This window comes from Copidosoma floridanum, unplaced genomic scaffold (assembly GCF_036245765.1).
Source record: "Copidosoma floridanum isolate Cflo_tuat_1 unplaced genomic scaffold, Cflo_Japanese_pri ptg000017l, whole genome shotgun sequence".
NCBI classification, from domain to species: domain Eukaryota; kingdom Metazoa; phylum Arthropoda; class Insecta; order Hymenoptera; family Encyrtidae; genus Copidosoma; species Copidosoma floridanum.
In genome coordinates, this window is record NW_028321894.1 from 10,484,276 (window position 1) to 10,497,413 (window position 13,138).

Here is a 13,138-nt window from a genome sequence, read left to right on the forward strand (position 1 = left end):
TTTAATTCAGTCATCAAAGCTTAAATAATGTGGCTAATTATTAAAATCTTTAATTTTTGTAATATTTAAATTAAAAAAACCAATTTAATCATGAACTAGGTTATGTCCTATTAAATAATATAATAAATCTGATAAAGTAGGGGAGAATCAATTTTTACAAAAAGTATAAATTATAAGGTTTCAAGTTAGCATTGGCAGTGTTTTAACAATTATTAGTTTTCCATAACTTAATTAACTTATACTACTACAACTCGTTGGTTAGCTGCTGTTTGCGCACACGCAGTTGCAAGATTTCACACTGTATCTCATAAACACCGAAGTTTTCATTTGCTGTGCTCTAAAACAATGTAAGACGTGTTTTTTAAAATAGAACTATTTATATTTACTCTTTACAATAAACATTATGACACGTTAATAACATATTTCGTTATTCTGAATCTGCAAATTATGTTTTTCATTAGTTAGTTATTCATCAGTCCCCAGATGTACCAGCATTGTCTAGTGTAAAAGCTATGTGAAACCTAAGTACTTACTACTTTTATTTGATAGTGTCAAAGATGCATTGTGCTTGCTTTTGTGAATTCCGGTAAATACCAGCCAATAGCATGCCTAATGATAAGTACAAACGTACCCACAAATATACATATTAAAGCTATACTTTAAAGAATTAAAGAATAAGTTACTTATTAACTTTACTAACTGATTACTTTAAAATAATGTGAGTAATCGCTTCGTATTTGAAATTTACACGTTTCTTAGTCTTGCTGTTATACCATTAATCTTGACTTTTACAATAACAGCTTAAAAATGAAACAAGATTTACGTCAACGTTATAGTTAATTAATTTTATTACTTACAAAAAGGTTTCGATTGTTTTATAGCCCTAAGTATTGTAGAATGGAGATTTTAGTAACAATATAGTATAAACTTTGATAATCGTGACATTTTTTTCATATTACGATTCATTAAGAATATTTCTCCAATTACGTCACTTCTAAAACAAAAAAGAGATTTATATTGAAATTCAAAAATTAATAAGCTAGCACTGGTAAGAACATAAAAGAAAAAAATTATAAGAAGTTATTTATTGCAATAATATCTTTAAATAAGCTATATTCTCAAAAAAACGTAGTGCTAGGGACAAGACCACAACATGTATTTTGAGGCAAGATTTTTATACCTAGTAGTACTAAATCAGTCTACAGAAATGATTTTTAAATTAGTACGTATATAAAGTTCTCAAAATAATTGATACTATAATTCTGTTGAAACACCAAAGAAAAAACTTGAAAAAATTTAACGTACCTGTTTGGCTCTTATATCCATTATCAGACTGTACAAAAATTCAGAAGTTGTACAAACAAATGAAAGTGCGACACCAACAACAAGTACGAGAAAAATTCCTCCAACATTAGCAAGCCCCAATTCTTCTGCCTGGCCACCACTAGAATCTTCCTACGAACAAATCAGTAATCTAAGTCATCATTCACTTATGATAAGCAAAAAAAATATTTAACAGACGCCTGATAAATCATTAAAGATTTTATAATGCCAAAACAAAAAAACAGTATTGTAAATAAAAACATTATCTATAAATTAGATGTTCCAGTTGCACTTTAACTTTGCATTAATTATGAAAAAAATTCTAATAAAGTAATTAAATATAAAATAAGAAAATGAGACATTGATGAAAAATATGTAAAGAGTATTAAAAATATAATAACTAACAAAACATTACATTAAATACAAAGAGGACAGAGGTAGGATTTGTACTGCGCAAAAAACTAAGGCAAAATGTCATGTTCTGCTGGAAACACTTCATCTAGGTCTACGTTTCCCGGGTATTCATGGCCAAAGGTGCATAGCAAACTATTCCTAATGTCCTAATCAAACTGACTTGATGCTTTCGGTAGTGAGCAGCACAGTTCAGAACGATCGAGACATACAAGTACGATTGCTCGTTTTTACTACGAAATGATGTTGTCGACGCTTACACTCCTTCATATCGTCTGCACCCTTTGACATATACCAACAGTATTTAAGGTTGTCAGTGATGGTTATGTTTGTCCATTATTATCACACATTTTAGTACATTGTCAACACAACTTAATGGTAACAATAAATATTTGTAATATATAAGGAAGCATAACAAGTCTTCAATGCAACTTCGTGATAAAAGAAGTTTTCATTCGACAGTGAAATTTGGCTTTTCAAAAGACTGCAAGTAACATTATGAAAAGTGATTTGCAGTTGCTCTGAAATATGTGAAAGTAAAAAAGAGACCATTCAGTGTAACAGAACTCAAAGCTCATATTCTAAGTCAGCCCTAAAGACAAATAAGGAATTTAGAAATCAAAAAATTACACTCCTTATTTAAAAAACCTCAAGATCACTTAAAGAATATTAAAATGAGTAAAAAATGTGTGAATAATTCTTACATAATATGAAATTTGACTTTTGTTAAAATAAAGATATTGCTATTTTATGCTGCCAACCATGCGCCAATTGGTTACCTTAGGATGATATAATGATAATATTCAATTGTACAGTACTAAATTTATGCCATAACATATTTTTATGAATTAGAAACAATCGAAATTATGAACTGATATCGAGTGCAGCTGTTGAAACAGAAGTGCTTTAAGATTTTAAGCAAGCCATCATTTATTTCAACCTTTGCTTTGCCATTGATTATCCCTTAAATCGTAAAAATGTAAGTATTGTCAAGAAGAATTTGTCTCCGTTATTGCGAAAAAAAAAGCAATAAACCTTTTTCTTCTTATGCAGGTGGTCTTCCAAAACATGGCTGCCAATGAATTGGTAAAGTCGTCTGACAACTTCACGTTAAATTGAATTCCTAGAGTAACAGGACCAAATGTTATTGTATAATGTTTTGTTTTGTTTTACCTTATGACAGTACTAATTACTCAGAACTAATAATGAACCTAGGCTACGGCCCTACTAGTAGCGTAGTAAAATTTCCACAAAAGCCTGACGGATTTGGGTGGCCAGAATCTGATGATGTCGTTAGTGCTCCCAATGTCCCTAATCACTAACAGAAACACTAAAAACGATATAAACGGTCTAAAGACTTGTAATGAGTGAGTTATGTTTTTCCTTCCAACAATCCATTTAATTTTTTTTTTCGTAAAAATATTTGTTTAACTATCAAGCGAAAACATATCCTTTGTTTTGTAGGATCACAACTTAACGCAATATTTTTATTATACGCAGTTTAATGCTAAGCAAAGAGGAATCTATTGGTAGGCTACCACCACCTGTCGTAACACAGAAGTATCGACACTTTCAGTCCGTTGGGTAGACAGATAAGTGAAGAAGTTGAAAGTAATCAATACAAAAATTAATTTAATAATAAAAAATTAACTAATTACTGTTTATAATAGCTTTTTCGAACAAAGAAAGTAAACTCTGTCAAATGTAAACCCCAGCCTAGCGTCAATAAATCTGAACTCAAACTTTGGTCCACTTAGCAAATCTGTCTTCAACATTCAAGCAATGTTAGGTCCTCTGGTATCAAATTCAGACTTACCATCACGACTGATAGGATTCACCTCGACGCCATTCCAAGTACTACTACTGCCATCGCAGTTGCACTCAGGCCCGATGGGTACTCAAGGTTTATCGGCTGTGATTCTATGACACGTTAACGTTATCGGTGACTTAAACGGACTAGTTTCACTAACGGCAATTTAGAAGTAACGCAGTCGAGAAATCACCAATCTGTTTTCTGAAGCAACTCTCACGCTCACTACAAAAGTCGAAGATAAAGCTAATAGCTATTTTAAACTTATTTAAAATCATTTGCCTAATTCAATTCTGTCAATGGACGAAGTACTTAACATGCTTGAAAAATTTCAGGATTCGACAAACAGGTAGAGTCACGACGCACAGTGGACCTTTTTCGAATTTTTTTTTTCAAAATCTAATATCTCATGAACGAAATAATATATTAACACGATTCAAAATGAAAATTAAAGCTTTTGGGCATAGGAATAAAGGAAAAATACTTAGAAGTTATGAGAATTACATGTTACAGTGTACCGTCTATTTAAAGTTGGTGCTCTAATGGAAAAGTCCTAATATTATGATACTAATTAGCTTGCAATTAGGTTATACAGTATTCTATACATTGTATTTATAAATAGCAATTTTGTTACATCGAAGTGACACTATAGGTAAGAATCAAAACTAAAAGTCAATTTTCTTTTTCTTTTTCTTTTTTTTTTTAGGTTATGTCGAGGTCTTATTTTTCTACGACAGCGTAATGTGGAGTCACTTTCAATGTATGCACTAGATTACTACAGTAAGAGTCTTGAACAGTACTTTTTTCTATGATACTAATGATGAACACAAGTTTTAATACTAAAAAATCGATACTTTTAAGTAAAATAAAAATTTTGAGGTTATGTCGATGTCCCATTTTTCCAAGACAGCGTAATTTGAAGTCATTTCTAATGTATGCACTAGATTACTATATTAAAAGTCTCAAACAGAACTTTTTTTTACTATACTATTAGTATGAACACAATAAACACAAGTTTTAATACTAAGAAATCAATTTTTTGAAGTAAAATTAAAATTTTAAGGTTATGTTTGATTTATATAACGCTGTAAGGGTAAAATTAAGATAGGGCAGCAAAAAATACAAAAAATGTATGCTTTGTATGTTTGTATGTATCGTCTGCTATTCTTACAAGCTAATTAGTATCAGAATATAAGGACTTTTTCATCAGAGCACTAACTTTAAATAGACGGTACAATGTAACATGTAATTCTCAAAACTTTTTAATATTTTTCCTTTATTCCTATGCCCAAAAGCTTCAATTTCCATATTGAATCGTGTCAATAGGTTATTTCGTTCATGAGATATTAGATTTTGAAAAAAAAATTCGAAAAAAGGTCCACTGTGCGACGCTTAAGGATACATGTTGCGTTATCTCTCCAAAGAGTATCGCGTTTTTATCCGGTACGCTGACAAAGAGCTGCACATTACAACTTAACTGTTTGGCAGTATAATCAATCGTGTCCTCGTCAATAGTAACATCGCTTTAGGATTGGCTTCGAGATTTGTTCTAGAGACACTGTGCCAATCGGAAGGCAAAAAAATGTACTACTTAAGCATTTTCACCCTTGAGCGTTACAAGACTTGACTCAAAGAGTACGTGAGCACGTTTGCAGGTATCACAGCTACAGCAGCAACAATAGCTACAGCAATAACAACAGCTAAAACAGCTACAGGAGCATTAACCGTTACAACAACGGCAGCCGCAATCACCACTACCACTGCAGTCCAGTTAAAGTACACTAGACGGCCAGTGAGAGTACACATGTAGGGGGTACTTTATATGTGTGTGTGGATAATAGTGTTGGGGGGGAAGGGAAATTAGCGTGGGGAATGCGTGAGAACTAAATTCTTAAGGGACTTACAGCGGTACCGCGGTGGTTAGCGGTGGTCCGGGAATAGGGTCTTACTGGAGAAGAGCTTGGAAAAGGGAGCTTGGGAAGGCAGTTTGAGTTTGTACCTTTTAAAGGGACGACGTGACGCAAGGGATCTACCTCAAAAGCCCCGTGCAGAGTCAACTCAGTGGGACAACATCTTTACTGCCCCCGAGGATCGTCTCACCGAGCTACCGCTGTTACTACACGTTGCTGCACAGTAAAATAGTAAGTATTCCCTTAAAACTCTAGTCTTGTCTTCTTGTTAACCTTGGTTAATGAGTTCAGACGAAGGACATGAACTCTCCCTGGTTGCTTAAATGATTCAACCAAGTGGTTGTCCTGAGTCGGTGACTAGAACAAGGACTAGACTAGAAAGAGGACTATTTTTGTTTAAGTTTTCTGGTACGCAGTTGTTAAGCTTAGAGGACGTTTTCCGGTATTTTCTTTTGTTACTTCTTCCGTTTCTGGTGTCACATTTTTTCTAAAGCTCTTATTCAATCCATGGTGAGAACTAAGTACGTTTAGTGGTTTGTTTTAAAGGTGTATGTCAAGCATTGGCCTCACCTTGTGAAATCATTTTGTTGGTAGGTAAGAATCCCTGGCTGCTTAGTGAACCAAGAGGTAACATAACGACCGCTTCCTCCGTCATCCCTAGGGGGTTTTTCGTTGTTCAGAATAATTTTACTTGTTTGGTTTTTGATCGTTTAGACGACGTTTTCCTGTTGTGGTGCTGACTTTATGTGTGTACTATATCTGTATTTCTCCCCTTTTTTTTTTTTTTTTTTTTTTTTTTTTTATTTAAATAACGATTTTCGATTTATGGAAAACTGGAAAATTTAAGCCGTGTTGCATTTTGTTAATTATACTATGCAAAAAGTGCCAGCTGCCAAATAGCGCCCAATGGTAGTTGTTCTTTAACAGCTACAAAAAAAGGCAGCAAAAAGTAATTTTCGCCTAACTGTAAGGCTGCCACATAAATTGAAATTTGACACGTGCATTTGTATTATAATAGTCTTCGTGAAGGTTTTAAAACCATCAAATTAACACTTTCTTTGAGTGTTGTATTTTGTATTACATAGTCGTATGTAGGTCTCATGCAACAATGGGGCTAAAATTAAAAGCCAGTAAACAAACGAAAGAAAGACTAATAAACAAAGTTACATAAACATGTCAAATTAAAAAGAAAGCTGTCAGAAAGTACAAGAAGAAATGTCAGAAAAATCCTCTTTTTAAACCATGGATAACAGAGGGTGCGGATGGCAGAGGTCATTGCAAACTAATTTTTCTTTGCAAAATCAAATTAAAATTCTAAAGATTTATGCTTTGAAAAACAAGCATCATTTAAAATAAATAAAGAAATTAAATAAATTAAATCTCTATACTAATGATGCACCAGCAAAAGATGTTAATTTTTCTCAGAGCTCTGAAAGTTGCGTTAAAGGTCACATATAACATACTGATGCAAATGATAATTGCATTAATGATTTATGTTTTACGGAGTAAACTGAAAAAACTGTTCGTACGGTATCTACTAGTACTTTCTTAGAAAAGATTGATAGTATTGATGAAAGTATCGTTACAAACAATACTGAGGAGAAAATGGCAAGAAATATTGTTGAAGACATGAACATTATAAATTGTAATTCAATAAGTAACGATTTGAAAAAAACAATTTATAAGTACATTTCTGAATGGGAGAGAACTAATTACTGGATAGGACCGTCAGTAACTGATACACTTTTCATTTGCAAAGTATGCGGTGGTAAGCCTAAAGTAGAAAAATGTAATGTAGTGAGATATTATGATCAATCAATCACACATATATTTAAAAAATGTAAAAATTCCGAGACTATAGACCATGCCAATAAAGAAAAATATGATTGGGAGAAGCTCTCCTGTGAACTGAGGATTACTGCTTTATGAATATATAAAAATTTACATTTTCAATTTATTGATACACTTATGCCAATTTCTTAAAACATTGCTTGTGACTCAGATTTGTTAAATAAACGTCGATTAGATAAGAATAAAATTTTAAAGATAGTAACAAATGTTATTGCTCTAGTATGCTATGGCAGATAGACTAATATTAAAAAAAAAAAAAAATTTAATCCCTCCGTTAACTAAAGCACTGATATAACGACTGACTCATAAGCTTGCATAGTTGTTCGATATTATGACGATAAGGCATGTGAAGTAAAACATGTTTTGTACGATTTACTAGAAGTACATTCAGGTGATGAAAACAAAAAAACTAATGCAATTATAATTTGCGATTCAATACTATCTTTTTTTAGTAACAGCGATGTACCATTGATACAGATAATTTCTCTTTGCTTAGACACTTGTGATTTAATGATGGAATACAATAGTTTGGTATCATTGGATCTGAAAAAAATTATTTCTGGAATTAAGATGGTAAAATGTAATAATCATCGTTAAAGTTTTTATTGACACAACTCAACAAGTTTTCAACTGTGGTTCTAGTTATAGAAGAAAAACCTAGTAGGAAGTTTGCCAAATAAAAAGAGAATTAAACATAACACAAGCAGTTGAAAATATCCACAGTCAATGGCTTACTTACTTCAATTTAATGTGTCGTATGGACGGCAAATACAGTGCTAATAGGATTAAATTCAAGGCTTAACTTAAATATAACCGAAAAGATAAGGATTTACAAGCTGTTATTGACTATTTTAAAGAACCTATTGATAAAGTTTATCATTCTGGCAAAGTAAACATGTATGTCATACAACAAGAACTAAACATAGTTCTTCAAAATAAAAAACCATTAATTGAAGTAAACAATGACAATATCAGAACCCAATATTTATATTTTTTCTAAATATACATGGACGACGAATACATTGATAATACTTATATTAAAGTGATTGATCAACTTGATGAATCTTTCCACAAAATCGCTAGCAAATATTCCATTTTTGAAAACTGTTATTGATAATGCTTTAAAAACTCAATTTACAGATAAATTTTCAAGATTTAGGAAGTATTCCCGTCAATTTATCATTAAAATTTGTCAACAGATCAAAGAAACATCAATTCAATGACAATTTCTTACTTTTAATGAAATTCTTGCATCCAAAGAATGCTTTGAACTTAAACTTTTATCAACAATGCCTCGACTTATATCTGCTACTTTTTCACTTGCCAAATTTAATAAATAATGTGGAGTTAGAGACAATGAATACACTAAATTCTGAATGGAAACGCTTGCCTCTTCATCCCTTTGATGATAAAGTATTAGAAACAAAGGAACTTGTCCTTTTAAAAAAAAGTTGGTAATGTTAATGATGATGATAGTCAATATTTACTCAAAATTTAATTGAAATTTACATTAAAAGCAATATTGGTCTCCCACTCCAATGCTACATCAGAACGTACGTGGAGTTCGAGGAATATACATGAGCGTTTACGTAGAAGCTCGATGAGTTTCGAAGTATTGCGTGCACTTTGACGATCATCTCAGCATGTTAATAAAGTTAATAGACCTATAATTTTTAACCTACGGAAGAAATGTTAAGAAGATACATTTTAAATTTAAATAAAAATTAAAAAAAAAATTGTAATTCATAGATGATTTTAACGTTTATGATGAAGAAAAAATTCATAAAAAATTTCTCGATTAATGCAAAGCTAAGGATGTTAATGACAGACAAATAAAGGAAAAGCAAAAATCAGACTTCCAAGACTTGTGTGAATCACTATTTTATAAGGATAATATAGTGTTTGAAGAATCACAGGACAAAATTGGTTCTGAAGAAAGTTACGATCGTATCACAGATAATTTATTTAATAATTTTGTTTTTTAAAATCATTTAAATAGTGACCATAAAATGGTTAAGAACGATACACAAAAAAAAATGCAAGGATGTGAGTATTGCATAATAAACTATCAATAAGAAAATAAGATGATAAGGATAAATATAAATAAATCAAACATACTCAAAAATAATGTTCTACAATTTCGAATATTTATAGTAACAAAAAAAAAGATAATATTGTTTTACATAATCGGTTATTCTTTAACAAGAATCACTAACTTGAAAAATCAAGTTATATTGACGTATACGAGAAAAAATAGATTTAAGGCTTTTTTTTGATCAAGTCAAATAAGAAAGGTTTAAGTCTTAACTTTGATCACTTGATTTTTTTTGTACAGGATTTTTGGCACTTGTGGTCGCATCTCACCTTAAATACAGTCCTTATGCCTATTAACAATATAGCAATACCTGTATGATAGACGCGCATGAGCATTCTAAGCAGAAGAGGACGGAGCGAACTTAAAGAGTGACAGCAATTTTTTTTTCAATAACTTTCTCAACTAAAAAATATTATTCAAAAATATGTTAAACGTCTTTTCTTCTATATATGAGAGAAGATCGTATACGCAACTTGGGAGAGAAGTAAGCTTACCCTTTTACGTATATGCCATATGCCACGTATGTGGCAATGCAAACGTGGGAGAGAAAGCTTACTTCTTTCCCACGTAGCGTTCTCCACAGAAAATATAAATTTATTTCCCGTATTTAGGAAGAAATGTGCAACATTATTCCCAGGTAACAAAATTGCATGTACTGATCATAGATAAAGATATTTCCTACCTCTAGTATTTTTAAGAGGATGGTGTGCTCTCGAAAAGAAAAATAAGAATAAGAAAACTACTTTTGTTATCCTTAGCGTGCTTGCCTCTTTCACCTTCAGCTCGGAAGGCCATTATTCGGCAGAAGATACATAGATACTTTTATTAAAAGTCAATAATAGTGATTCTTACTTCAGAAGTTGTTTCACTTTTCTCCCTGATATCACGTAAAACCGGCGTTTTTTTGGCAAAAAAAGAGATAAAATTTCGTAACTATTTACGTGCATATCAAAATCTATCGGAATTCATTCTTCGTATACGAAACTTATACTGTTTTTATGAATTCCGATCAATTAAATAACACCAAAAATTCAGCTATCCGTTGCGTCATATGGTGCCATCTAACGTGATGCAGATTCAACGTATATCCTTGGCATGTTAACTATTAACATGCTGACAGTGTGCAGTTGGAATTATACAAGTTATAGAGAATATGTAAAGTAGTTTTCTGTTAAGATACTTGTACGTTGATAGTCAACAAATCCTTCTCTCAGTCTACAATTAATTCTATATTCGCCGTAACGCATTCAATTAACAATACAGAATTTTGATTTCTGCTAGTCAACACTAATATTTTTTTACAATGATAGAAGTTGTATTTTTCCACTTAAACGGAGCTTGGTATATTCAAAGGACAAAAAGAAAATTACTGTTTTAGACCATTTCAATGAGCTAATAATTTCCAAGCTTCCAAAATATAATATTTAAGTATTAATATTTTTTATCGCCAATATTTGTATTTTTAACTGACATTAGTTAGATTCCAAGAACTTATAACATTGCAATATTAATGAAATAATAGTCCTTTTCGTGCACACATTTGACGAAACAGTTTTAATTTTTTGTAGTCGAAACTTACATTTTTTTGCGCTACGGGGACTTGTAATATTCCGTTTGAACGAGACTAAGAAATTTCGAAGAGCAAAAGAAAATCACTATTTCAGACTATCATGATCTATTTGAAGTTCTTTGAAATACTTACATTTCTCAGTACCTATTGAGATTTTTGGGAGTCGGAACTTTTTAGTTGTACAAATACGATTTTTTTTGTACTTTTAAGAGTACTTTTTCTAGCAAGTTAGTTGTTATTAATCGACAGTCATTTTTTACTTAAATTATAATTACATCATCAGTATCAGAAAAAACAAAAAATTCTGAATCCCAAAACTAACTAACAGACTCGGCTGATTTTCTTAGCAGTGTTCTCATGAGGGCGATTTAAAACTTTTTTTCTTAACAACTCTGTTTTCATTGAAAGTTTTGGTCAACACCTTTATTTTTTCGCATTAGCCAAACGATATCAGCCAGAATTCAAACCAGATTCCATCTTAACGTCAGAATTGGGAAGTGACGCAATTTCCAGCAAATTTTAAATAATTACGGTGCCTGGGCGATTTTTATCAGATTAATCAAAACCTCTGAAATTCAGGAATTATGTTAATAAAGTATGCAAAATTCATTTGCGATACAAAAATTCTGGGGTCAACGACTTAAATTTTCTCACAAATTGCTACTTAAAATTTACTAATGTAACTTCTGCTCCTGTGGACAATGGTCGCAATATCGATTTTCTCTTTAGAAATGTTTGATTAACCTTAAAAATTAAAAATGATTTTTGTGATTCTTTTTAACAAAGAATCTATTAAATTTTAAAAAATATCAGGTCCACGATTTAACTCAAGAAAATATCAAAAGAAAAGTATGAAATATGAATCGGGCTTCTTTGACTGCACCTATTAGTACACATTCACCATAAGTTTAGTAACAGTGCCCAGCGCATTCAGGCATGGAATTTATTTGAGTGGGAAAAAAGTAAATAAGTAAATGTTTGTGAACTAATGATTATAATAGCTTTTGGATAATTAATTGTTAAAAAATGATTTATGATTGCTGTTAGTAATAAAAAGCAATAAGATTATGAGAAAACAAACAGTATTAAGAGACATGACAAACATTTATTATGACAATGATAATTTTCATAAAAATACATATTTATAGAGACTTGTCTTTTTCTTCATTTATGTACTCAAAAATAGATTTAATTATTATCATGTTTCTTGTAACTCTCAGTTTGTTGTTAACATTATCACCTAAAAGAATGGTTAAATCAGCTGGACCTTCTGTTTCAAAAGCTTTTTTAAGTATTGTTTTAGCAATACCATCCTTTGATATTTTTTCTTTAATATTCTTTGAGATAGTTAATTATCCTAAAAAGTTATTATTTTCTTTTGTTTTTTGGAACCTTCCCTTTTACTTTATTATACATTCACTGCTTAACGTATATCTTATAATAATGATTGTATCAGTACGTAAGTTTTTTAACAGTTTTTATAAATTTAATGTATGGTTGAACGCATTATTAGCACCCTTCGAATCATCTTTGTTTTAAAAGGCAAGTGCTAAAGACTCTTGTTTAAAAAATAATTTTTTGTTTAACATCGAGCAGCACTAAAATCTTTGGTCTCTTAACTTTTAAGTGAAGTTAGAGTACTACAACCGCCCTTGTCTAAAAACAATAAAAACTGTATAAAAGCTTTTCTAGCAAAAACATTTCCTTTTTGTATCCCTAGACTCACACAAACATTATACATTTTTACACAACTTTTTACGGAAAATTAATTGTAATTAGATGTATTTTAATGTATCAAATGACTGCGTAAGTAGGTATAACTATATGTATAACAGCAGCCAACATAATATGGGACGTTCATCTGCAGGAACATACCATGAATATCACTTGTCTCACAATATTTCTCAATTATCACAATTATCATTTTACTTAACTTCTCTGTCAATATCTTGATCTTGCATTTTGGTTTTATAAAAATAAACATATTTATAGAAAAATTTACCATCGAAAAGAGTTGATTTTTTAGGTGCCCGTATGGCAACCTACCCTAGGTACCGACCAACAGCCCAAGTTACATGAAACTTTTATTTTTACGCATTTTTAATTTTCTGTTTTTTAGACTTTTTCACTTGTTTATTTACAAAACTGGCCACCAAAAATATCAAGCT

The 13,138-nt window shown here is 31.1% G+C and overlaps 1 protein-coding gene across 1 annotated transcript in view; it reads right to left on the minus strand.

The window, feature by feature from the left end:
• Window positions 1–244: 244 nt before the first annotated feature.
• The window catches only part of LOC106639240 (glutamate receptor ionotropic, kainate 2), a 1,100,929-nt gene continuing 1,088,035 nt past the window's right edge, over window positions 245–13,138 (minus strand). Inside the window, exons 13-14 of the mRNA XM_089592472.1 lie at window positions 1,306–1,455; window positions 245–337 (exon numbers count right to left, since the gene is read on the minus strand). Coding sequence (XP_089448598.1) covers window positions 245–337; window positions 1,306–1,455 — 243 coding nt within the window. The remainder of the gene's footprint in view (window positions 338–1,305; window positions 1,456–13,138) is intronic.